Raw genomic sequence first — 24,776 nt, forward strand, 5'->3', positions numbered from 1 at the left:
TTGGACACGGGAAGAGTTTGAGGCCACAGAAACTAAATAAATTGAAAGCGCCGTGTGTTTCCATCAGCAGTGGTTAGCCAGCAGCCACGAAATATTTTGGTGGCTGTAGTGCTGGGTGAAGAGTTGACAGCAGCGCATCCTCGGCTCTCCTGCAGCGCAGGGCAGCCTGGGCTTTGGCTCTGTGTGAAACAGCTTTTCCACTTTTCCCATCAGGGTTGTATCGGTGTGACAGACCCATCGGTCCCATGGACGCTGGCGGGAATTACAGCGTTGGAGGGTTCATAAGCACAGGACCAAGGCGCTGAGCTAAACGGGGGGCTGTGCCTCCACTGGGATGGAGGGGCCGCAGGGACCTGGCTGGGGTTGGAACAGTTCCCGTCCTGGGGCCACTTCGGTCCATTTGCCACGTGCTGCCGGCACGAAGGGAATATGGTGAGCGCAGCTCCTGACCTGCACGCCGACGGGGAGCTGCCATGAGGAACACATCACCGTTTTTGCAGCACACCTGCAGCTTCCGCTGTGCAAAGCCAGAACTGCTGCAGCCGCTCGGGAGGGAGAGTGCTCCGGCACCTCGATTCTGCAAATAACCCACATCGGCTCGCTCAGCGTTACCACGGAAACGCAGCGAGGGCTCGGAGATTTCTGAAAAGCAAATACCGCAGGCAGAGACCGCATAGGAATTGATTGCAAGAAACACTGTGGACTTCCCACAGCCGTGAGCTGTAGGGCAACAACCATGTCCCCCACCCCGTGGGGTGACTTGCGGGCTGTCGCGTTTGTGTGGCGTCAGAGCGGCCTGTGGACAGCCATCGCCCCAGCCCCTGCCCCTGCCTCGCCTTCCTACTGCACTTTGCCCCCTCGGAGGTTTGGGGAGCTGCTGCATTTGAGGGTCGGCCTTCCAGCATCCTACCACGCTGCTTGCACAGCCCCAGCGACGGGATGGAATTGGTTTCAATTCAAATGCTGTGGGTCTCTGTCGATTGCAAAGGATCTGGCTCTGGCTTTAATCTCCTGTGCAAGTGGCTTTGGCAGATACAGTGCAGAAAGACAGAGGAGGCAGCCGGCAGCTCCCAGTAAAAGCAAAACATGTTTTGATGAGAGGAAAAAACTACAACGGTGCAAGAGAGCCCGGCACGTGCATCTGCCGCCACAGCTGCCCTGTTCTGCCCACATCCCGTGTCTCTGCATACTTTATGCAGCCTTAACGTTACTTAGGAATGGCTCCAGGGCTGGGTTATATGTGTGACTAGCATGCAGGGTATTTTTATGATAATTTATGCATGTTATTGTTTCTGCGTTTACAGCTAGCTGTTCAAATGTTGAAGAACTTCCTGGTATCTGAACAGGCTGATTTTCTTTCCTTGCAAAGGCAGCAGATGGAAGGAAACAAACACTTCTCTGCAGAAGTTGAAGTTTAACCAAGGAGTTCTAACAAGCACAGCGTTTTCTTTTTCTCTGTGTTGAAGTGATTAGAGACAGCAGTGCTCACAGACCAGGGCTTTCGCTACCGGGAACTGCTTGGGAGCGCAGGGATTTTTTTCCCCGAAAAAGCAACAATTAAAAAATTATCTGCATTAAAGGACCCTCTCTCCAAATCCTGTAATCAAAGCATCTTTTTAATCTCCACCATCTGTCACCACTTCCTGCTCCCGCACATCCCACTTACCTTCTCACCCCTATTTATAAGAAAAGGAGAAACAAGATTCCCTGTTGGATGGATTTGGAGGGGACCTGCTCTTTTCTGCAAGCACCGCTCACTCCTTAGCTCTCCCAGCAGCGCCCAAATCCCAGTTAGGAGTTTGCTAGGGGAGTCACAGCAACTCGATGTACTAGGGCAGCGCACGAGCAGGCAGCTCTGGAGAGCACACGTGCCAGTCCCTTCCTGTTTTTGCAGACGAGGCTCCCATGGGAAAGCTGGCAGAGCTTCACTCCTCACCACGTTAAAAACTGCTCGTCTATGCAGTAGGGGATTTAGTCTGGACAGCAAGATTAAATTAACCATTGGTTAATTGTGATTTCTGCAGTACGCTGAAGAAATAACGGAGCGACAAAGATCGCTGGTGAAATCTGAGTTAGGGCTCCAAAAATCAGGCTCGGACAGAGTTGGCTGTGCTGGATGAAGGCAGTTTGGAGCAGAGCTGTCTGCCTTGCCCTGTTCACAGCCCGGCCTGTCAGCACAAACTTGGCCACATCACTTGAGATCTGACCCTCAGTTCTGCTGTTGAAGTCCCGTTGGGAAAGTCTTCCATCTCAATGCTGCTGCTATCTTCATTCCCCTTCCTTACAATACTCGTGGCTTATTGGGGCATAATTTTCTGCACCAGTAATCGAGGCGCTGCTTACGAATAACTGCTTGGGCTGTAGGAGCACGTGCCGTTACAGCAGACCCGACGTGAGCAAGCAGCTTTTGTCGTTACAACAAACAGCCATGGAAAACTGCAGCTGCGTGCCCGTTCAAAGCTGCGCACAGAGATCCACGCCTGGATCTGCCGTGCCGGGGAGCCGCCCTCTGCCGAGGTTGGACGAGGTGTGGTGCTGTCGTGGGGCTTGGGGCCAGGGCCCCCCGTGTGCTTTCAGAGGCCGTGTCTGAGCATGTTTGACCCGGCAGTGTAAAGTCAGGCCCATCCAGAGGGTTGCAGCCACGCTGCCCGTGAAACAGCTGGGGTTCATGCTCACACAGACTGTGGTCTCACTGATTCTGTCTCTCTGAAGAGGCAGCAAAACCAGAAGGACCCAGTGAGGCCCTGACCTACTGTAGATACATCAGTAACATGGTTTTAAACCAACTCGAGATGAGAATAATACTGTACTCTGTCAGTAAAGCTTTGAACTGGCAAAAAGCTAAAAGATGATTCAAATACAATGTCGTACCGAGTACGAAATATTAAGACATTGAAGAGCATTGAGGTATATAGTGGTGCCTCAAAGTAAAACTAATTTCATGTCAGAAGCTTGCTAGAAAGAATTGACAGCTATATCAAAGTCAACTACATATGAGAGACCCATCTCCTGCTTATTGTCCTGTCTTTACATTTCTGCAGTTTGCAGGACTCTTTCGTGATGTTTTGGGGAGGAACATCCGTTAGACATTTATTAATCCTTAATAAATCTCTTCAGCCTAATTATACAACTGTAATTCCAGAAGTTATTCCACAGTGTGAAAACAAGACATGACATAGATGTATGTTCAAACCCTGTGACTCCATTTCTTGCATATTAAGTACTTGTGCCTCCAAGGAATGCTGCTCACTTCATAGTCGATGACAAAAAATTCTTTTTCAGTAAACCATAAATGCACCGACAACCAGTGAACACTACAAACAGCTACTGGGACTGAAGGAACCAAGCGGGCAGCAGCAGCTCAGCCCCCAGCCAGGCTGACAGAACTCTGCTGAGATTTTGTGGGCAGCACAGTGAAGGTTCTGCTGGTACCAGCGCTCTTCGGACCAGACTCGTAATAAAGTTTCCATCTGCCTTAAGCCCAGTGTTGCAAACGGGTGGAAAATCCAGCCTTTTAGTGAACAACACTTCACTGTCACTTACTTTTTCTTAACCTGCCAGTTGCAGCCTGCTTGCATATGATTAAGCTATTAAACTGGAGAGCTTCAGAGGTACAATCTGACCCATTAGCTCATGTGAACATTTTGTCTTTGCTTTTTTCTTAATTGGGTCATTTATCACTAAAAGATTAGAAGAAAGATCTAGTTTAAACATCTTGCTTATTTCTTACTAGTCTAGCTTTAAAACACCCTGCCTTTGAGGTTTATTATTTAGCTTTTAGAGTTCAATATTTATTACAAAGTGTAGATTGAAAGTGCTCCCTTTATTGCTCAGTCATACGCAGTAATTAAAGGAACACTTGTTTCAGGATTTCAGAAGACTCGCTGTACGGTGATTCTGTAATACTTTCAATTACTTTCAAATACTTTCACAGCACATCCCGTGCGGAAGTCACTTAAAAGCAATGACTTCAAGCTTCAGAATGTCTCTTGGGAGAAAAGACATTTTGCACTGGAGGAAAAGTCAAAAAACACAGAGGCATGAAGTGATTTGCCTAAAACGATGTGGGAAATGAAAGGAGAACGAGTCATGCACGGTGACCACAGCATCATCTTTCTACAGTTTCCCCATCTAAGGAAACAAAATAAATACAGAAAAAGCAGCTGGAAGAAATTGCCATTACCCCTCCTGAATTAGTCTCACTCAGAGGAGATGGCCTAATTAGGCAGTGATTTGCCTCCAGCTGGCCCCAAAATGGCATCGACACAAACTGTTCCACCATTTCTTCAGGATACATTCCAGCATCTTTGTACAGGTTGCTTCTTATTTTAGTCTCTCCGATGTCCAAGTCAATCAGTGTACAGCTAATTACCACTGTGGCTATAGCCTTACTTAGGGATATAATCCCGCCTCAACAGCAAGCAAATCCGTGCATGCCATGAGGACAGCTTCAGAGAGATTCTTAGTGCAAATTGTGAATCTTGTGGAAAGGTGAAACCCAAGAGTCTGTCAGTGCCTGCAGCTCTCATTCCAGCTCCTTCAAAGGGATCTGTGTTCCGAGAAACCTGCATTCTCCTTGTGTCTCCAGCGTTTCTCAGGAATAACTCTTTGAGGTTATTCCTGGCTAAAATCCTTTACAAGTCCTGCCTCTCCTTCAACATGAGAACTGTGATGTTCATTGGTCTGACTGAGACATGGGCGAACTATCTCCTGCAAAAACAGAATACAGAAAAAAACCCCAACCTGATTGTGGTAATGAATAATGAGAGTTAAGGCATGTATTTACGACTGAGTACGCAGTTCAAACCCATGTCCACAGGTTTAAACGCTTGCGACTCTCTGAATTTGCAGCTTGGAATCCCAGCGGGGCTGATTCAGCCTTCCTCGTCCTAAAGCTGATATATTTAAGTCTCATCAACCTTAGAGATTGATGTGGGTAGTTTTGTACAAGCCCGACTATAGCTGAACCGTGCACGTAGAGAATAAAGGTTACACAAGCTGGAAAGTCTCTTAACCAATGTAACAACGCAAAAACCCTCTGGATAAACAAACTTCTATCTCTGCGTGGTTTCCTACGCGTGCTTCTTCTGGAATGAGATTTCGAATCTGCCATGCCATCTGCTTTATGTGGCTCGGAAAGATCCGACGGCGCTTTCGGAGGAGTTGGCCAACATCTCGTGTTTGCTTCACGCTGCAGCGCAGCGCGTCGCGGGCCTCTTCCCTGCCCGGGCGGGGAGCGGCGGCATGGGCCTGTGTTGGCACGAGGGCACAGGGCTGGCGACAGCGGTGGGTGTCCAGGACCACGGCTGGGCGAACGTGGCTCAGGACCCGCCGGTTTGTGCCAGCGCTGGCCCCCGCGTGTCCTCGCTGAAGGGGTGTTTTCAACATGGGTTTAACATCCATTTTCTGACTCCCTGGGCTTCTTTACCACTTTCTGTGGAAGCTTTCACCCTCAATAATTGTATGTTGAGTTTCATAATAGATAAGGTATGTCGCGCACAGAGCTGGTGGGGTTACTTCGGCAGCTTTTGGGGTTACTTCGGCAGCTTTTGGGGTTGCTTCTGCGGCTCCCACAACCTGCCAGGGAACGTGCAGCATCCCCGCGGGCACCGGTGCGCCGCGTCCCCGCCACGCGCCCACCCGTGCCCCCGGGCTGGCTCTGGTCGCCCCCCGGGCACCACCGGGGGCCGCCCGGTCGCCCCCTGCTGCCCTCACCCCCCGCCCCGGGGCCGGCTCTGGCCGCCGGCGGGACGCGGCCCCGGGCCCGGCCCTGCGGGCGGGGCGGGAGGCGGGTGCGACCGAGCGTGACGGGCGGAGGGGCGGGAGCGGAGCCCGCAGCGAGGAGCGACCCGGCTGCCGCCGCCTCCGCCTCCGTAGCGCCCGTCGGGAGGCGGCCGGGCCGCGCCGCCGAGCTCCCCCCCCCGCCCCTTCCCCGTCCCGCTGTCCGAGCCCCGCCGAGCGCCATGGCGGCCGCGGCCGCCGAGCCCAGCAGCGGCCGGTACCAGCAGGTGAGGGGGGGCGGCGGGTACGCGAGCGCCGCGGCTCCGCAGGCCGCGCCGGGGAGGCCGGAGGCCGCGGCCGGGCGGGGACCCGTCGTGCCCCCTCCGCGGCCGTGCCCCGGGGAGCCGGGCGGCGCCTCAGCCCTGGGCCTAGGCCTGGGCTTGGGCCTGAGCCTGGGCCGGGCCTGCGGGCGCCGCTGTCCCGCTGCGGGGAAAGCGCGGGGGGGGGAGCGGGGCGGGGAGCGGGCCCGCGGCCTCCGGCAGCGCCCGGGGCGGAGGCCTCGCAGCTACCGCGGGGGGCCCCGCCGGCGGAGGGGCCGGAGCGACCTTGTGCGCAGGGTGCTGTCCCCGCCGGGCATTTTCCTCGCCGGTCCCCTGCCGTGCTGCAGGAGGCTCCGCGGCCGCTCCCCTCCAGCCCGCAGCCCAGCGAGATGCAGCGAGCTTGTCCTGCATTGTCTTGAAATTGCCGTTAATTTTATTTCATCTTTTACGTGTGGTCCCCCCCGGCTCAGATTGAAATCCCCGTAGGCCAGAGGCTGCCCTTAAAGACCTCCCTCCTAAACTCGGCGTTGTTCTTCCTTGCCACCCTCCTGAAGGAGAGGACGCGTTTGCTCGGGAGTATCAGCCTCACAGAGGGATTCGGGGTCGGTTGGGCCCCGCTGTGTGACCCGGCTCCTGCTGGTGTGTGTTCGTGACACACAGACATGGAGACTTCGTTACTTAAACTAGGGGAGAAATCCCTCAAAACGGTACATGGCGCTCTCCCCTGCTTCACCGAGATTCTTATCAGAAATCCTTGTGTTATGACTTTGCCTTGGTAGCGTTTTCAGCGTGGGTAGGCTCGCTCTCTTCAGAATACGAGATGCACCTTCCCTTGGGATCGAATATTAGTCTCATCGTGACAGCTGAAGGTCTGTTTTTTACATGCTAGAAATGTAGAAGTTAAGTAAAACTTAGGCTTTTTTTTTTTTTTTGTTCCGAGCAAAACAGATGTGCCTGCTTACAAAAACAAATCTCTTTGTTGTTGTTCTCGGAAATGGTAGGTAGAAATAACCAGGTCTTTTCACTAATCGCCTTTCCTATCAGAGCCCTGCCATTGGTGTTGACCCTGGCAAACGTCTTCACAAATGTCCTTTGCGAAGGGATCTGGCTTTGTGTCCCACCACCTTGAGCATGTGGAAAGAGGTGACAAAATGTGCTGAAGAACTCTATTGCGTTGCTCTTCAGTGACTCTCTATCTGACGGATAAACACAATCCTGGTTTCCTCAAAGAGAAACGTGTAAAGCTGTCGTTTTGCCAGGTCCTGCTGACCCATCTGACAGACACACAGACACCGCTGTTGCTGTAGAGCATAACTGCGTGGCACTGCAGAGATTAGGGAGGCAGGCTGTGCCCGAAGGGTTTATACTGCTAAAGGCAAACAGATAATGGAGGCCCCGTGAAAGGACTGGTGTAACTGGAGTGCAGAATCAGAAACTCACATGTAAATGTATTTACTTCTGCGTAGCTGTTTAGAAATTGCTTTTTTTTTTTTCCCCCTCGTGCTCTGCCAGAACCCTGGTGCTCATATTGTTGTAAAGTGTGTTATTGCTGAACTGGTTCCTCATGCTTGCGTTGCTCCAAAAACCCTGCAAGCTGTGAAACTAAAGACGCAGAGTTGGTATTTAGATGAAGAGGAGATGAGAGGGTGGGAGAGTCTCTCTAGCATTGAATGTGTCAATTTTTTTTCCATACATTGAAACTTATTGTGTGTATGAATGTAAAATTAACGAACATACCACGTGCCAACGAAGTGAATTGATAACCGTAAGGGCTAGAGCTGAATACAGGATCCAGTAAGGAGAGGTAGCCTGTAGAGATTCAGAACAAGCTCATTTAATCTTTATAATAAAGTTACTGGATTATGAGGCAGTGGAGGAGAACTGGTAACTTTAAAACTTGGTAATTTGGGGGGAGTGGGGTAATACATTAGTGGAGTTTGTCACATAACTAGGCGGTTCCTGTACGGCTAAACATGATACCCCGTGCCAGCGTGCCGTCGTGTAACCCCTGCTCCGGGAAGCGTTCCTGGTGTTTCGACCTGTGTGTAGGAACAGTACTGTTGGGGTGTGGGCACTCCTTGAACATGTAAAACATTTGTAGGATTCCTTGAGTGTGTGTATTTTCAGAAAAAAAGGTGGTAGTTAATGAGGATGATTTGAGGACGACAGCAATTGATAACTGAGTTTGAAACCTGTGTGTTTCTTTGTCCCCCCTGTTCCTCAGCTCTGCAGACGAGGGGTGGGCCGTGCAGCCCCAGCAGCCTCCCTCGCTGCAAACTCACAACCTGTGTGCGTTCACCAGTACATGCAGTGTGAAAGGGGTGTTCGATGCCGTATGTTTTATTTTCTAAAGCTAACTTTCTAGCCCTTGTGCTTTGTTCAGGATTTAGATAATCTGATAAAAAATAGCCTGCGATGACGCCTTTGGATGATGTGGCAGGCTGATCTAATATACTGAGGAAGTGCAGCTCGATGAAGAATAAAGCTAAAACTCCAGAAAAAGGATCTCGGCTTGCATCGGGAGCACGGGCCGGGGTGGTGAGTGGGAGCCAGGCAGGGTGACTGGGGCAGAGCGCTGTTTCGGTTCCTCCTCTGCAGGTCGGGTGACACGGCTGTGCTTCTTGGAGATGGGAGTGGGAGATGTTTGGGAGGAAGGAAGGCTGCAGCACGCCCTGCTGTCATTATTCTGGGTAGTGCTGTGTCCCAAAAAGGGACGTTGGGAGGCTGTTGTCACTTAGACCTGCCTTTGGGATAGTTACACAGGGATGTTGTTAGGATTAGGTGGCTTAAAGCCCTTTGCGCATAACGCCTGGATTGTGAGTTCAGTGGCAGAACTGTATTTCATCCCTAGAATAGAAACTAGCTTCCATTCTGGAAAAAATAGCCAGGCTTTTAATAGGCTTATTTACACTGTATGTTAGCAGAGGCATGTTTTTTACTTGAAGCATTTGAAAATATATGGGATGTACATGAGTAATGTAAACCCACCTAGAAAATGGTGGGTGTGTTAAATAACGAAGACATATTCATTTTTAAGAGATATTTCTTCCTGTTCCACTTGTTGCAGGCTTACATGGATCATGAATCATTTCATAAGGGGAGGTGCCTATGGGAAACACAAGGAAGAAAGATTTTGCCAGTTGTTTGGTTTTCTTTCAGTGAAACTGTGGAAGATACAAGGTGAATACAGTTTAAAATCCATGAAGGACCACAGTGCTAAGTTAATGTCGGGGAAGGCTGGAGTGAAACAGGGAGGCAGATGTCAGTTGTCACCTTGTACTTACCTTAAGCTTGTCTTTAATTTTTCAGTTGAAATGGGCACACAGTTGGAAACTAAAATATGAGACTATACCAAATCTTTTAATGTCAGCTGATAGAGTTAGCGATGTCAGTGGCTATTTGTTTCCTTGGTGAGGTGCTAGTAGTGTGCAGATGTGCTTGCTAAAGACACAGGTGAAAAAATTTCTAGGGTAGGTTGTTTTCTTTTTTTTTTTTTCTTTTTTGTATTCAGACAAGGAGAGTAGGAGATGTCCATTGATATAAAACCAGTAAAGATTTTTTTTAAAAAAAAGTCACAGAGTAAAATCATGCCTCTTGCACAGCTGCCACGCTTGGGTTCTGCTGGAGCTGGTGGGGGCTGCACGCTTTGTCTGAAGCTGCTCAATGTCCAGCCCAGTCTGTGTTCAGTCTCACTGTTTTGTTCTGAAATACCTACTTCTGTAGGCAAGAGTACCTCTCAGGTGACTTTGCAAGGTTTTAGTGATTCTGTGTGAAAAACTAATGATAGAATTAAAATATATTCCATCTCTAAAATATCAAAGGGCTTGGGAGAGGCAGTGAAACAGTAGTAGGTCAGTATCGTCACGTAGCTTGTGTAACAGGAGAAAGTAGCCTTGCATGCAAACTGTTTAATAAAATATTATCTCAGGTATCAGGGTTGTGTTGGACTCTTGGCTGGGCTGCTTTGGTGACTTTTCTCTCATCACTAAAATTCAGTGGGGCTCCAAAACCTCATCTGGGAAGCAGATGTAGGAACAGTCCCTCAGACCTTCGGGTTGTTCAGTGGCTCACAGGAGATGTGGCACCTCTTTATTGTGGGCTTGGCATCGTGTTTTAAAAGTACCATACTGAAAGCAAGTAGCAAAAGTTCTGTGTGTGTGTGAATTCTGATTCTTTGTCATTGGGACTAATAAGAAAAATTCAATATTGAGGTGTATCCGATCATTCTCTTTCTTCCTCTTCTTGTGAAATATCCAAATTTGATACATGGTGGAACAATGGGATTTTTTTCATTGAAGATACTTAACATTCTTCATATGACAATTTAAAAAATGTGATACTTTAAAATGCTTAAAAGATCCGGAATTCTTTATGTGATGTCTTAATGTCCAGAAAAATGTTAATCTGATCCTAAATATTACGGTAAGGCCTTATGCTTTGTTAAGCACGTGAAATTTAATTACAGCTATGTGAGATTAAAACCTACTTCTTCTGCATTAAGACCTTGAATGCTCAGACCTAAGGACAGTCTGCAGGCACAGGTCTGTGCTGGCCCAAGTGCTTGTTTACAGTCTAACCAGACCAGTATAATTCATATTATACAAAAAAGTATAATTTGAACAGAGACGATGGAGTCAGGTCAGCGTGTTTCCCAGGACCGAGGCGTATTTCCATGTTGTAAGGCCATTAACTGCAGTGAGTCAGTGAAGAACAACATCCTCATGAGCATAGGTTGTGTTTTGATGGACAAAAAATACATTTTGATTTGTGTTTTTACTTTGGTAGCTGGGAGGGTCGTTGCAAACATACCCTTTAGGCGGATGCTCCCGCTGGTCGCTGGTTTGTGGTCTGTGCATCCTGCTGTGGGGAGCACCCAGGAGCTGGTCCAGCTGGAAAAAAAAAAAAAAAAAGCACCATTTTTAGGAGGGGAGGTGGATGGTTTTCAGTCCTTTATTGAAGTGAAGGAGTAGCTCAGGTTGGCGGAGACCTCAGGAGGTTGTTCCGCAGAGTTGGGCTGTGCTCAGGGCCCTGGGCAGAACCAGTTCTGCGGTGCAAGGCTTGGGCAGGAGCATCAGCATCTCCCGGGGCGGGGAGAAGCCAGGGGAGGGTTCGCTTCGACGGCGCCACTGGGGTAGACAAGCTGTTGGGGGCTGTCACTCCTGCGGGTGAATGAGCTGGGAGTGCCTACGGGAGAAAACAGTTATTTGCTCATGGAGGAGAGGACTGATGCCTGTGGGTTGACTTGTTGAATAGCTTGTCATTATTCCTGCTGATCAGTAAGCTGGTACGAACTTATAGGAGTCTGCAACACCGTTGGGCAAAAGTCAGGATTTCAAATCAGGGTATGTTTAAAATGAAGCATAAGTCAATAAAAATAATCCTCTTCCCTTCAGAGCTGGTAGCGACTTCCATTTGCTTCCGAAAGGCCGGAGATGGAAGGAGAAAAGTAAAGGGTGTTGCAACGGGGATGAAGCGTAACCTTTTGGTGGGCAGGCTGTTCCCTTGCTGGAGTACTCTCAGATTTCATAGTGATACACATTTTTGGTTTTTTTAACATTTGGCTTGCAGAGGTTATGATTTCATTGTTCTGAAAAAATCAATCCTGTCACCTTTTAAAAAATTATTGATTGTCTTTCTGTCATTAGCCTAAATATCTGTCTTTTTGGAATCTCAGAGAAACCATAGTAACAAGAAAAATGAGATCTGATTAGGGTTATCTTCATTCTAGAATTCCTCTGTGGGATTTCTGTGCCATTCTACCTTGTGTGCCAGAACATAAAATAAGGACTGAAATGCAGTAAATGTTGATGATATATGGCTGAGTTAATGTATTACTGATGATATATTGCTAAGGCAAAGCTTATGGTAATGCTGATTTAGTGTAGAGTATTTGTGTGCAGCCTAAGGACTTGGGGCAAGGGGAGGTTAAAAAAAAAAACAAACTCTGTCAGCAGCCCATGTGCAATGTTTAGCAAATTTGGAAGAATTAACAAATATATTTATTGGAAGTGCTCTCTTCAAAGTTTTACAGGGAAATATTTCAAAACGTTTTGTAAGTTGTGAACTTTAATGCTACTGTGCTCTGTATATTTACACAGGATATGTCTCAGCCAGGGGGAAGTGGCGGACAGAGGCGATATCTTGCTTGGAGCCAAGCTTGTGATGGCGTTTTTTGGAAAATAAATGTCCCTGGGTCTTACCCCATTCTGCCAGGCAACTTTCTGTTGTTTTAGCAATCCAGTGAAAAAAATCACAGCCAAACTTTTAACTGTATGTGTTGCAGTAAAGATGGTCTATTTTTTCATGCCACAAATGCAAGAGTCATACTTTTAAGAGCTAAAATCCATCAGTGACTCAAAGAAGGAATACCCCACAGCCTCAGCAAAACAGGCAGCAGCCAGGCGCTGCTTTGTGGGGTTCTCAGGGTGCTGAAGGCTCCGGGCAGTGGCCGGGGGCATCGCCTGCCCACCGAGGAGCCTGTGGCGAGTGCCAGGGCGAGGGCCCGGTGACTCATTCTTCCTGTCACATGAACCCTTACTGCTTTGCAAATAAGCACTTAGTTGAATTTTAGATGCCTGGAATCATTAGGAAGGCTGGAAGGCATTTGTGTACCTTGTCCATTAGAAGAAAAATCTGTTTTCTCTAAGTGTATACCTCCTACAGCCTCTAGCTCAACTTCAAAAAGCGACTGCGTCTTTTCTGCCATTACCTCAACCGTAATGGTTTGAAGCCGGCAGTAAGTTCAGCTTGCTCTCTCCCGCATGACGTTGTTGTAAGAATACGTATTTCTTTTTGCTGTTGAAAGAAGAACCTTGTAAGAATTCCAGTGGTAGGAATGAATATTACACTCAACTGTCTGTGTCTTCTTTTGTTTCATCTCTTCCAGTGTTGTCACATCTAGTGCCTTCCTTCCCGCTCCTTGGTGATTGTTCTTTTAGGTTGTATATGTTTTCCTTCTTAAAAACATCAGGGTTTTAATTTCTGCCGCCCCCTCGCTAGGAGAGCAGGTACTGCAGGGCATGCGGTATCCAGGGCGTCCCTACTGTGTCAGAGCCTTTCCTCCTTCTTTAATAGACTGGGTCCTGCATAGGCAGAAGGAAAAAAAGGGGAGAGGTATTGAATTTTCATGGATAGACTGAAAATAAGCATGGTGGAGCTGGGACAGTCTGAATCAACTAGTTTGATGCTACATTTTACTGCGTTATCCTTTAGGTTGCCCCTCTCATGCTGTGTGCAGGCTGCTCTTGAATTTCTCCAGCAGTGCTCTTTTTAAAATTTTTTTTAAAGGTTATTTTAATAGGCAATTACTTCACAAGTTAGTTTGCATTTTCTTCTAATGACTGAACTCCATGGGGTTTATAAAATAAGGCATTTTTGGTTCTTGGTAAGGGCTCATGCTGAGTCAGCTGGTTTGAAAAAGATGAAGATGTGTTGCTGTTGTAGGAGCTGCTGCAGCTTATTGTGTTAATTGCTTGGTGCCCTGAGGCTAATTAAAGCTGCAGCCCTGGAGGCAGGTACCTGCCACCTCTGCCCCATGTACCCCGTGGCCTGGCTCCCAGGGTGCAGAAGGGGATTGATTTGGTGTGGGTTCACGACTGGCCGGGGGCCAGCATTTTAGATGTCTGCGGCTGACAGCCACAGCGTCTGTGCTAGGAGGTGCTCTTGGCATAATACGGATTAAATTTTCATCCGGATCACTTAATTAATTTCTCCTTCTTCAAGGAAGTGGTTCAGCTTTGTGCCATGTGGGGAGTTCTTACCCTGAAAACTTGGGGCTGACCAGCTCCCTCTTTTTTTTTTTTTTTCCACCTCTCCCATTTGGAATGGGGAGAGGGTGGAGGCTCGCTGTTGGAGTAGCAAGGTGAGCTTCATGAAAGGTGAAACAGTCCTGTGATGGTCTGTTGTTTTGGCACAGCTCGACTGGGTGACACTGCTGCTGAATCTTTCCTAGTGCTTCCCAGTGTTGTTTCTTGCCCTTTCCTGCTCTTGGCCAACCCCTTGGACCTGCCCACAGAACTGCTCGTGTCATCGCCTGCTAACCCAAGGCATTTAAACCTCTCGAGGTTAAACTCCTTCAACACCAGGTGTGTTTAAAGTCTTTTGACATAACTGGCGCGGGGAGCTGTGACGCAGCGGGGAGGACGGCAGCCTCCATGCCGAGGAGCTGAAAAGCCAGCGGGGACACGGTGTCTGGCCACGGTGCGATGAACCACCCACCTGCAGTTACTCGTTCTGTCCGTGCTCGTGTGGCTGCCCAGTTCATGGCAGAGGAAAGGAAACAATCCACGCTCCACTCAGCAAGCTTGCAGGACTCAGATGTCTCACAGTTCAGACACACAGCTGTGGTTGGATGCCAATGTCCAACGAATTGTGCTTAAAACACCTGAAAAAGTTTTGGCTTTAACTTTCACAGAGGGCACAGATGTAGTCTGATATTTGATCTTAGGCAGCAAAAGGAATAAAAAGCCAAGACACAGAACAGTTATGTATAAAACAAGGCCTTCATTTAGAAGTATGAGCTGATTTTTATATTTTTTTTTCCTGATAAGACATACAAGTAAAACAAGAACATATCCCCCCCCGTTAAATGCTTGGGAAGGACTTGAATGGCAACATGTCTCTCCAAAGAAAAGAAAGCAAAATAATGGATGGCTTCAAGAGTGTTAGCAGGGGTGTGCAGGGGGGATAGTTCAAGAAGATGATAGGGAAGAAGCTGCAGGATTGCTGCTTTTCGTGGTGATTACAAAAGAGAGTAGTGCCTCTCTGTTCAGGCCCGTGGTTCAGTCCCAAGGTGCTTTTTTGAAATGAGTTGCATCAAAACTTAGATTCTTTGTTGATGAGATAATAAGAAACAGAAAGAAGAAAAAAACTAGATGGCAGCTGGTTTGTAAATTCCTTTCTGGTATGTTCTGCTTCGAAGGCTCCTGGCCTGGTAAGGACTAGCTTCTCTGATCAAAGCCTGCGTTTTCATACCTGCTTCATGCAAGTGACACTAGATTTGATAAGCTGTATGGTTATTTATACAGGGTCTGTGGGAAGCGCAGTGCACAAAATAAACTCTCTCCTTTTCAGTCATACGGTGTGAAAGGTTGAAGGGAAATGGCAAGATTCATACCGATATGGATCATTACGTAATGTATCCATGGAAAAAATCCTTCCTTAGCAAAGCCACAGGCAGCGATGGAGTCTTTTCTTGGCTATCTCCTGCTATCTCCTCGACTAAAAGAGATGTAACTGCAGCTCCTAAACAGTGTGAGCTGAGGGATCTGAGGAAGTGCCAGGGAAATGGAAAAATACTGAAATGGTGCGTGCTGTGCCTTGTCAAAGTCCAGGTGTGTGAGGATGTGATTTAAAACCACATTAAAACTGAGATGGCATATTGATCATTTCAAGTGGGAGTACTTCGGTGTGAAGCAGAGCAACTGCTTGCACACCCCGTGATGCTGTAGAACAGTCTTCTTCCAGGAGAGTCTGCCATAAGCAATTAAAACTACAGTGGTAATTTCACAGAACTCGAGAAACCCTGTTAACCTCTCTCGTGTGTGGGTCTGTTCAGCTGCAGAATGAAGAGGAGCCAGGCGAGACTGCACCAGTGGTGAATGATGCCCCTCCGCCTTACAGCAGCATTTCTGCGGAGAATACAGGTAAATGGAGCTGAAAGGAAATAGCTAGGTTTGCTCTCTTGTTCTTTCTTGCCTCCTTAATTATTCTCCTTATTGACGGATGGCATTGCAGCATCCTTACTAAGACTGCAAAGGATCAGAATTGATCCAAAGAGACTATTGTTACTTGTGGTTTAGAAGATGCATTTTGGCTACATTCATCTGATGTCATCCCATCAAGTGGTGTTCAAGTTACATTTCACAGTGTTCTTAGTAGATTGAAGACAGTTAAAATCAAAGTGCTGTGAGGATTTGTGGTTCCCCTCTCATTATTTGGCATTTGGATGATACTGTGCTCCTTCCAAAAAGGGCTTGTTACTTAAAAGGGATTAAAGAATTCACTCTCTCTGCAGTTTTCAGTAACTAAGGACTTGGTCAGAAGGGTTATGCTTCTGAATCATTGTACTGTCATGTCACTAACAGCTTTTAACAAAACAGCTTATTTTGTGTTGGTTATCTATCAGAGTATTTTTGGCTTAGGTAAATATTCTCATTTTTTCCCTCCAGAACTTTCATAGTCAATTGTTCAGATAAGATTTGTGAATCAAATGCAACATACTGTCAAACAGCCAGCCAGCTTGGGACAGAAGTTTGAATATCGTGTCTGTCAGGCAGCCTGCTGAGTACCCCTGCTTGGCCCACTAACTGCAAAGATGGCCTCTGAGGTCTGGTTCCTTAGTGCAGCCCAGCGACCGGGCTCAGAAATGCTATGTTTGATTTCTGTTTCGATCCCTTTCCCCTCCATCAGAAAACAGTTTGGAGTCTGTCTCTGGAAAAATTGGTCACCAGTGGCCTAAGGCTTACAGTGATGCTTCTTTGACTCACTCAAACCACTTGAGTTTGAAAATATGACTGCTTCTGTTTACTGAAGTCAGGAGAGACGCAGCATGTATCATTGTTTTAAAAATAAATATAGCCAGGCATTTTAAAGCAGCGCTCTGTGTATTACTTTATATCAGATAAGGTGCTCCTGTGTTTTTTTGCTTTCTGTTTTGGGATGGCAAGAGGCTAGAGGGTGGGGAGGGGACAGGAGGGGCAGGCTTCAGCAGCCTGGGGTGTTGGGGTCATCTGAAGTCATCCCAAACGCTTCTCATTCCCAACAGGGTGTTCTTAAGGACCTGACAAGTTACCTTCTGTCTAACTTTTTTCTTTTGCAGCTTATTTTGACTACAAGGATGAGTCAGGATTTCCTAAGCCTCCATCTTACAACGTGGCCACAACACTGCCTAGTTATGATGAGGCGGAGAGAACCAAGGCTGAAGCCACAATTCCCTTGGTTCCTGGAAGGGTGAGTCTGCTTGGCTGGCTGTACGTCCTTCGTGTTTCTTGTGTAGAATTTCTGGTTTAAGTCCTGCTGATCAAGTGTCATGACTTTTTTTTTTTTTCTGGGGTGGTGATATTACATAGTCCCAAGAGTTCTGTGGCTGAATTTTTTTTTTTTTATTTTCCTCTGGGTGGCTGTGATGATGTCAGGCAGCTCAGTAATGCCAGCATGTGCTATCCAGATTAATTTGACAAGCTGACAGAGGCACTGTACTGTGTCTGTGTGCACTGTCACTGTTTTTTTTAAAAAAATATTTAGGATTAATTGTTCAGCCATCTTGCATATCTACCCTTGATACTCCTGCTGCTTACTTTTCCAGAGGTCAGTGTAGCCAGTACACGGATGATAAAACCATTCTGTCAGAAGAATTATTTTTTCATTTTTTTTATTTCTTTTTGCTTTTTTTGCTTTTTTTTTATCTCTTGTTCAGCCTCTTCTTCCACTCCTTGAATGTCCACTGCTTGTTATACTTCTTCATAGAAGCCAAATTCCTTGCTGAGATAAGTTTAATTTTTTTTTTAATGAGTAGGAGAATTCTTTACAGTGAGAACAAGAACATGCTGGTTCTTGACTATCTTAAAAAAAAAAAAAAATACTGCCAGTGACTTAATGTTTCATGCCCTGCATCATCTCAGGATGAGAAGCAGGAATTTTACCTGCTTGCATTTGTAGCCTTTTGAGATTTAGGATTCCCCCCCGTGCCCCACGGGGGACTTTCCTTAAATGTAAACAAAGCATTTTGTATCCATCCTACACTGCTTTTTGAGGGCTGGACAATTTGCTGGCTCTTTCTTGAAGAGCCATGTGCAGAATTGGGATTGCTGCACCGACTGGACTGACTTAAATCCCCCCCCTGTCTTGTCTCCCTTTGATTTGCAGGATGATGACTTTGTGACACGGGATGACTTTGATGACACCGACCAGCTGAGGATAGGAAATGATGGCATTTTCATGCTGACTTTCTTCAGTAAGTACATGGCGGAACTTATTTTTTTTCAAGGAGTGACCCCAAATAGCCAGAGTTATTTTCACACTTAATGTTTATGTGGCACCAGGAAAGACCTGTGTGGAAGGGTTTTATGGTTTTTGTTCTCCTTGGAATATAAAGAGGGCTTAACCTTGCTCCTTCTGCTTTCTCAGTGGCATTCCTCTTCAACTGGATTGGATTTTTCCTGTCTTTCTGTCTGACTACTTCAGCTGCAGGACGATATGGGGCCATCTCTGGGTTTGGTCTGTCTCTTATTAAGTGGATCCTTATTGTTAGGGTAAGTTGTGTAGTGCCAAAATGTGTATGTAGACACTGATACTCTTTTTCCCTAGCTTGTTTTTATCTCACTTATAGTGAAGCTAGTTAGAAATTTAGCTTTTTATAACAAAATAGATTTTGAGCCCCTTATTCACTGAGAACAGAGTTTTTTCATCATTCTGTCCTGTTTATATGCTGGAATTGTTGTATTAAAAGAGAATAAAGATTGCACACCCAAGTATGGTGTGCTCTGACAGAGCCACTCTGTTCGATCAAAATGTGTGTTGAGCAGTAACAACGATCTGATCTTTGGAAAACATTTATCCGGATAAAGCGAGCCCTGCTGTCAGCACAGGGATGTTTCTGTCCAGTATGACGGTCCTTAGGTGCTCCTCTGAAGAAAAAAAAAAAAAAATTCTCTAAAATGTGGGATAGCCGATGAGAAGAGGGAAATGGGGATTTAAAAACTAGTAAGTGTGAGGTTTGCTTTTCGCTGGTGGAAGAAGAGGCAGCCACTGCGTTGTCACATGGATGGGAGAAGCCCGCTGGTGCCCTCTGGTGCGACGTGCCTGCGGCACAAGCAGCAGGGGATCGGGAGGAAGCACGCTTTTCTGGCTTGTTTTATTTTCATATAAACTGGGCATATCCAGGCCGTTAAAACATCCACTGTGCTCCCCTCCACCAGATCACGCAGGGAGAGGAAGGGGTGGCTGATCAGAACTAGTTTGTGTTATGGGAGCCTGGATGGAAAATCTCTGCTGGGCGCAGACCTCTGCCTACGGAAGCAAGAAAGGCTGATGCAGTATTTTTAAAACTTGGAGGGGGAGAAAGAGGAAACCTTTCTTGAGAGGGAAAAAAAAAAAAGAGGATATAAATGTGCTGATGCTGAAAGGAATGAGAAAAAAAAAAAAAAGGTCAAACTATTTTTTGGAGGGACTGTGAGAAAATACCAGAAAAGCTTTATTTGGAGCCCATGAAAAGAAGGTGTCTGTGAAAAGGGCATGCAGACATCCCAGGCCAAATTTTAAATATCAAGTGGAAAATCTCATTAGCTGTGCATAAGTAGTAGTAGAGAGCATTAGTGTTAGGGCTGTCACTTCATACCTGAGCTTTTTGGGCTAGGAATTGTGATTTGTAAATATAGCATCTGTTAACTTTTTCTGTAGAAAGTTAAGATTTTTGGGGTCATCTTGTAACTGGTGTTAAGAGCCATTTGCTGGATTAAGAAAAGTGACAGAAACAGGTGACCTTAACTGTGGATTTGATTTAACTTTGATAACAAGCTTACCTTTTGTTAGGTTTTTAAACTTGAAGAGAGTGGAAGAAAATTTATACTATCTTTACCACTGACATAGTGAACTTCAGTGCTCTGATACTGTTGGTGCCTTTCTATTGGGACAATTACTGCCTATTGAATGCAAAACTTGTCAGAGAGTTCCATAAATTTGGGATTTCTTTTTTTCAACTGTACTTTTGTTTGCTATACTAACCAACCTTATGGTGTAATTCATGTGATGCACTGCGGCAGACCTGGTCTTCCCTTTCAGAAACTGCAGCTGTGGTTTATAAGCATCAAAGATATCAGGGAAAACAGGAGTATTTGCCCAGTAGTGTCTTTCTGCTCCACTGATGGCAGGAGTTCATGGCTGGTATGGAATGTTCCATTCCCCTTGGTTAGAGTTGGTCTGATGTGTGTAGAAAAGGCTTAAATGAAAGTTTGTGGAGGTAGCTTGTTCCCTGCAGTCTGCAGCTGATGAAGTGTGGCATTCTGTAAACTCTCCTCTGTGCAGCGGGCTTGATCTGGTTACTGCTGAAATTGGTGAGAATAGATTTGGGTTCAGAAACTTGCACGTGTTCCAACTTGTATCTTTTTTTTTTTTTTTTAGTTCTCCACTTATTTTCCTGGTTACTTTGATGGCCAATATTGGCTTTGGTGGGTCTTCCTCGTACTAGGTGAGTGTTGGTTTGGGGAGGGAGGGAATGCATGCTTGAAAACTCTGTAAGGTGCAGTCAGGGCTTTGATCTTAAATGGAAGAGTGGGTTGTGTGGGCTTTCTTTTTTTCTTTTTCCACCAAGTGACTGGATCTCATTTGAAGTCAAAAGTTTTGTGATTGCCCAAGGAGAGTTTGTTCTTGAGATTGCCTGAAATGGAAAGATAGGTGTCATTGATACGAAAAAGATGTATTTAGTCAGCTATTGTGCATCCCAGTTAGGCCCCTCCGTACTAGTAATGGTGAGTTGAACTGCTCACTCTCTGGTTGAAGAAGCAACACCTGTGTTAACTGGACAAATATGTTTCTTCCATCTAGGTTTTCTGCTGTTTCTCAGAGGATTTATTAATTATGCAAAGGTTAGGAAGATGCCAGATACTTTTTCCACTCTCCCCAGAACCAGAGTTCTCTTTATTTACTAAAGGTAAACTTTCTGCTTTCCTGAATTTTTTCTGTTTTGTTTTTCAACTCTATTCAGTGACTCTTCTAGGCTAGACTTTTCTTGAAGATTTTTAGAACACAAGGCAGCAAAAACCAGTTGTTTCTTGGTATCCCATTCACAGCTCCTGTTTCTACAGAGTCCAGACTGACTTGGTGGGGAGCAGAGAAATACTTGACATTTCTTCCAGAGTTTTTGCTTACAGGAATTGTATATTCACTAGATTCCATGACTTGAATTGTAAGAACAAAATCTCTGCCCCTTGGTATTGCACTGTATTTGGCAAGCGTGGCTTTCAGAGTAAATCACATGCCTGGAACACGTGGTATGTCCTAAACATGAGTAAAGGTCACAAAATGTTGTTAGAAGATTGTGTCACTGTCTTTGGCTTATGTCCCGGAAAGAACAATTTGTCTGAATTTTGCATGCTGCCTGAATTTTCTGCCAAGTTCCTGAAGAAATCCAACACTTGCACACCTTTGCTCTTTGAAAACCCCTCCCACATACTTGAACATACCGTCCTGAACATCTTGAACATCTTTCAAAACCCTTGATGCCTAAAAGTCTTCCGCTTTAAGGCTGAACCTTAACGTTGCTGACTCCTTAATGGGACTTTCAAGAAGGAGGCTTAAGTAGTTGAACCCTTCTAGCATAATTTCCTGCTTACAGCAGATAATGGCCTTGCATTAACTGTCCCTCCCCGAGGGGAAGGAAATCCTCTAATAGGTTGCTTCCCAGATGGCGAATGCAACACGATGGTCCCTTTAGAAATATCACAATAACGCTACATTTCCCCAAGACAGGGTTGAAGCAATTGCAGCTGGGACAGTGGTATCAAGAAACCAAACAAACCACAGCTTTAAATTGGGGGTCATTAAATTGTTCAGATCTTAAAACTGAGGCTTGATTTTTCCAAATGCACTTTCCTTTTATTAGAAACTGCAAATTGTGTAAGATTCTGCTTCATTTCTAGTCTGTAATGAGAATGTGCTACACAAAAGGGGCATTGTGGCAGTGTTTTCCAGCTTGAGTTTTCCACTGGTGATAGTGTGTAAACATAGTTCAGTCGATTTATTTAAGTGTTTCAGTTCTGTTTAACACAGTGATGGTTTATGACCTCCTCCAGGATTTGTAATATCCTCTCAAATTCCTGCTGAGTCACCAGAGGGTTTATTTCCCCCAGTTGTATGGTCACGTACTGTGTTTAAGCATCAGCTATATCATCTGTAGTTTGTTCTCACTGAACAACTTTTTTCTTATTTTGCTTCTTTACTGAAACTTAGTTTTTCATGTATTAAAGGAACTGTGTGGTTTCTTGTTGCACACTCTTTTCCTGTGTTTGGAATTTGAAATCACAGTTTTAGAGACCTCACTTGACTCCTTGCTTGTGAGGATGGAGGTTTAGGGCGTTTAAAATTTTTTTATTTAATTGTTTATTTTTTGGTAATTTTAGAAAAGATTTCAAAAAACACTCTTTCTTTTGGATATATTGAGATAAATGTCCAGAAGCACTTCTAAATGTTACAACTTTGACACTTTGCCTGAAAATAAATCTTTAATCCTAAATTCTGAGCAGGGAAACCACAAAAGACTTGGATTTTCAGCGTATTATTGTTCTGGAGATTAGATTCCCTCTGTAGGGCGTAATGAAAAGGGCATGGCGAAGGATCATTCTCATTTTAGAGCGGGGATAGTTTTTAGAAAATTAGGAGGGGAGGAGGAGAGAAATAATTAGTGCAAACCAGAAAATAATAACTGGTGAAAACGGATCTGATGGCAAGGCTGTGTTTACTCTTGAGCCGTTGTTCCTGGCAGCGCCCAGCCGAGCGCGTCAGCTGTCCGGCGAGTGGCGGGGCTGGTGCTGGGCCGCGGGTCGGAGCAGTTCCAGCGCCGCGACGTCCCCCTCGTGCAGGAGCTGAGAGAAAGATGCAGAACCCAGAATCATCCTGGGTGGATGCAGCAGCTAAAGACACAGTCCAGTTTTGTTCTCGCAGTGCGGATGCAGCGTAGTTTCGTACACCCGGAGGTTTTTATGCCAGCGTTTAAGAGCACTGTCTGCTTTAGCATCTGTTTTCCCCTCAGGAATTTTAACTCTGCAGAACTGTAAAGCATGCACAGAAGTACTGAGGGGTTTGCTAGAGCCACGTCATTGTGTTACCGAGGTGCTTTATAAGCCTTTAGACATCCTGCACTCTTTGTGAACTACATCCTTCTCTTATCCGAAACGACAATCTAACTATAGTTTCAATATTCAATATCCTTCTCCAACAGATGTTTTCTGGCAAATGTCTTCCTGCGTTAGTGAATTCTCCCTCAAGAAGCAACAGGACACCTGCAGGAAGTGAATCAAGACTCTGGAGCAGAAGAAAAAATAATCACCTGCTTTAAAATAAATAAATAAAAGTACTGTTGAAAAAAAAAAAAAGGAGAAACATTTCTTTCTATTTGTTTCTAGGTGTAAAATTTTAATAATTAATGCAGAATTCTGTAATCGTTGAATCATTAGTGGCTAATGTTTGACAAAGCTATTGCAGTCCAGTCCGTGGCGTGCTCATCAAGCCTTCTAGAGATAGTTTGTGGTGATTGCGGTGGCGTGAGCCCTGTCCCCGGAGCCAGCAGGGGCCAGACTTGCTTTATTCCTCCTCCGTCCCCAGCGGGCCTGGGCTCGGCTCTGCTCCGGCCTGGGCAGCCGCTGACCCGGAGCAGGGGGATCTCAGGAGGGGAGGGCAGGGGCTGCGCCCCCCCTTTTCCCCCTGCCCCCTCCCCTTTTCCCCCTGCCCCCTCCCCTTTTCCCCCTGCCCCCTCCCCCTTTCCCCCTGCACCCCCCCCTTTCCCCCTGCACCCCCCCCTTTCCCCCTGCACCCCCCCCTTTCCCCCTGCACCCCTTCCTGCTCCCCAGAGCCGCCCGAGGGGGAAGCGGGGCCGGGTGGTGCATCCTGAGGTGTACGCAGGAGAGCGCGTTATTTTGAAGGTGGCACAAGTATTAATTTTTTAATAGTCTATCTTCTCAATGTTGTAGTATACTTTCCTTTCATACTACCTACTTTTTGGACTATATAGAGATTTTCATGGTACACATTGGTAGTGTAAAAATGAAAGATCAAGTTGCAACTTTATATAAAAAATTACCTTGCAAAACACCCCCCCCCCCTTTTTTTTTTTCCTTTGGCTTGGGACTTTTGAGACAATTCCTAACATAACTGTAATTCTTGCTTTTATAATTTGTGTTAGCAGAGACTCTGATGCATTATAAATGTAGATTTAATGTGCACTTTTGTGCTTTCTGCCAAGTGGTAATTCACTTCGGAGTTTTACTATGTTAAAACTGTAAATATAGCAGAACATTAATAAATGTCACTTATGTAGCAATTTTTGCTGTAGATCAGTGTTTAATTTAGTTTCAATGCTTCATTGCACCTGGTTATTGATCACAAATGCAAATTATCTGTGGGAGTTTCATCATTTTTCCACAGAAGGGGTAACACAAATCTCCATTTCAAGGTGTCCGTCTTCCTTTTTGTAACCAGCTTTTCAAACCCTGAGACGCTCCTCAATGCCAGCCTGGCACCTCAGGAGAAGGCGATTCCATACATTTTTTGGGGAGGGTGTTGGAATTTTTTTCATAGTTTCACATAACTTATCTGCCTCGTGAAACGGTTTGTTCGTGGTTTTGGTTCATGGCTGAACTTCTCAAATGTATAGTCCTCGCAAACGAGCCATTGGGGCTGACAGAGAGAGGTGGAGGTTACACAGAGATTTACTTCTTAAACAAAAATAAGTGTACACAGAGAGAATTATACAGTTCATCCTGCAAGGCAAAATCTGTAGCATTAGGGAACTCTGAATCACATTTGCCCAAACTTGGTAGATCAGCCTTGTGTTTACTCTCTTGGCATCTGGGCCTTATTTGGTCTTGTATATTCAGAGAACTCGAATATTTGGCATTCCTGGGCCTCTTCGTTCAGTGGCCTGAAGCTGCGGCCACCTCCTGCTCCATCGCTTCTCTGCAAAGAGCAGTTCTGGGGGGGCAGGGGAGGGATGTGCTGCCCGAAGTCGGTGGGTGATGGGCTCCA

The 24,776-nt window shown here is 46.1% G+C and overlaps 1 protein-coding gene across 1 annotated transcript; it reads left to right on the forward strand.

Moving 5' to 3' along the window:
• The first annotated feature begins 5,753 nt into the window (after window positions 1-5,753).
• On the forward strand, window positions 5,754-23,135 carry NDFIP1 (Nedd4 family interacting protein 1). Its single transcript, XM_074883467.1, has 8 exons — window positions 5,754-6,008; window positions 15,598-15,685; window positions 16,861-16,991; window positions 17,907-17,994; window positions 18,168-18,292; window positions 20,160-20,226; window positions 20,583-20,688; window positions 22,975-23,135. The coding sequence occupies exons 1-7, from the start codon at window positions 5,964-5,966 to the stop codon at window positions 20,684-20,686; spliced, it is 648 nt and encodes a 215-aa protein (XP_074739568.1). The 5' UTR covers window positions 5,754-5,963; the 3' UTR covers window positions 20,687-20,688; window positions 22,975-23,135.
• Window positions 23,136-24,776: the final 1,641 nt, after the last annotated feature.

This window comes from Strix uralensis, chromosome 14, assembly GCF_047716275.1.
Source record: "Strix uralensis isolate ZFMK-TIS-50842 chromosome 14, bStrUra1, whole genome shotgun sequence".
Classification (NCBI taxonomy): domain Eukaryota; kingdom Metazoa; phylum Chordata; class Aves; order Strigiformes; family Strigidae; genus Strix; species Strix uralensis.

Coding starts and splice junctions, on each gene's coding strand:
- NDFIP1 (XM_074883467.1), top strand. CDS start 5,964: ATGGCGGCCGCGGCCGCCGAGCCCAGCAGCGGCCGGTACCAGCAG. Junction 6,009..15,597: donor GCAGCGGCCGGTACCAGCAG/GTGAGGGGGGGC, acceptor GGGTCTGTTCAG/CTGCAGAATGAAGAGGAGCC. Junction 18,293..20,159: donor AGTGGATCCTTATTGTTAGG/GTAAGTTGTGTA, acceptor TTTTTTTTTTAG/TTCTCCACTTATTTTCCTGG.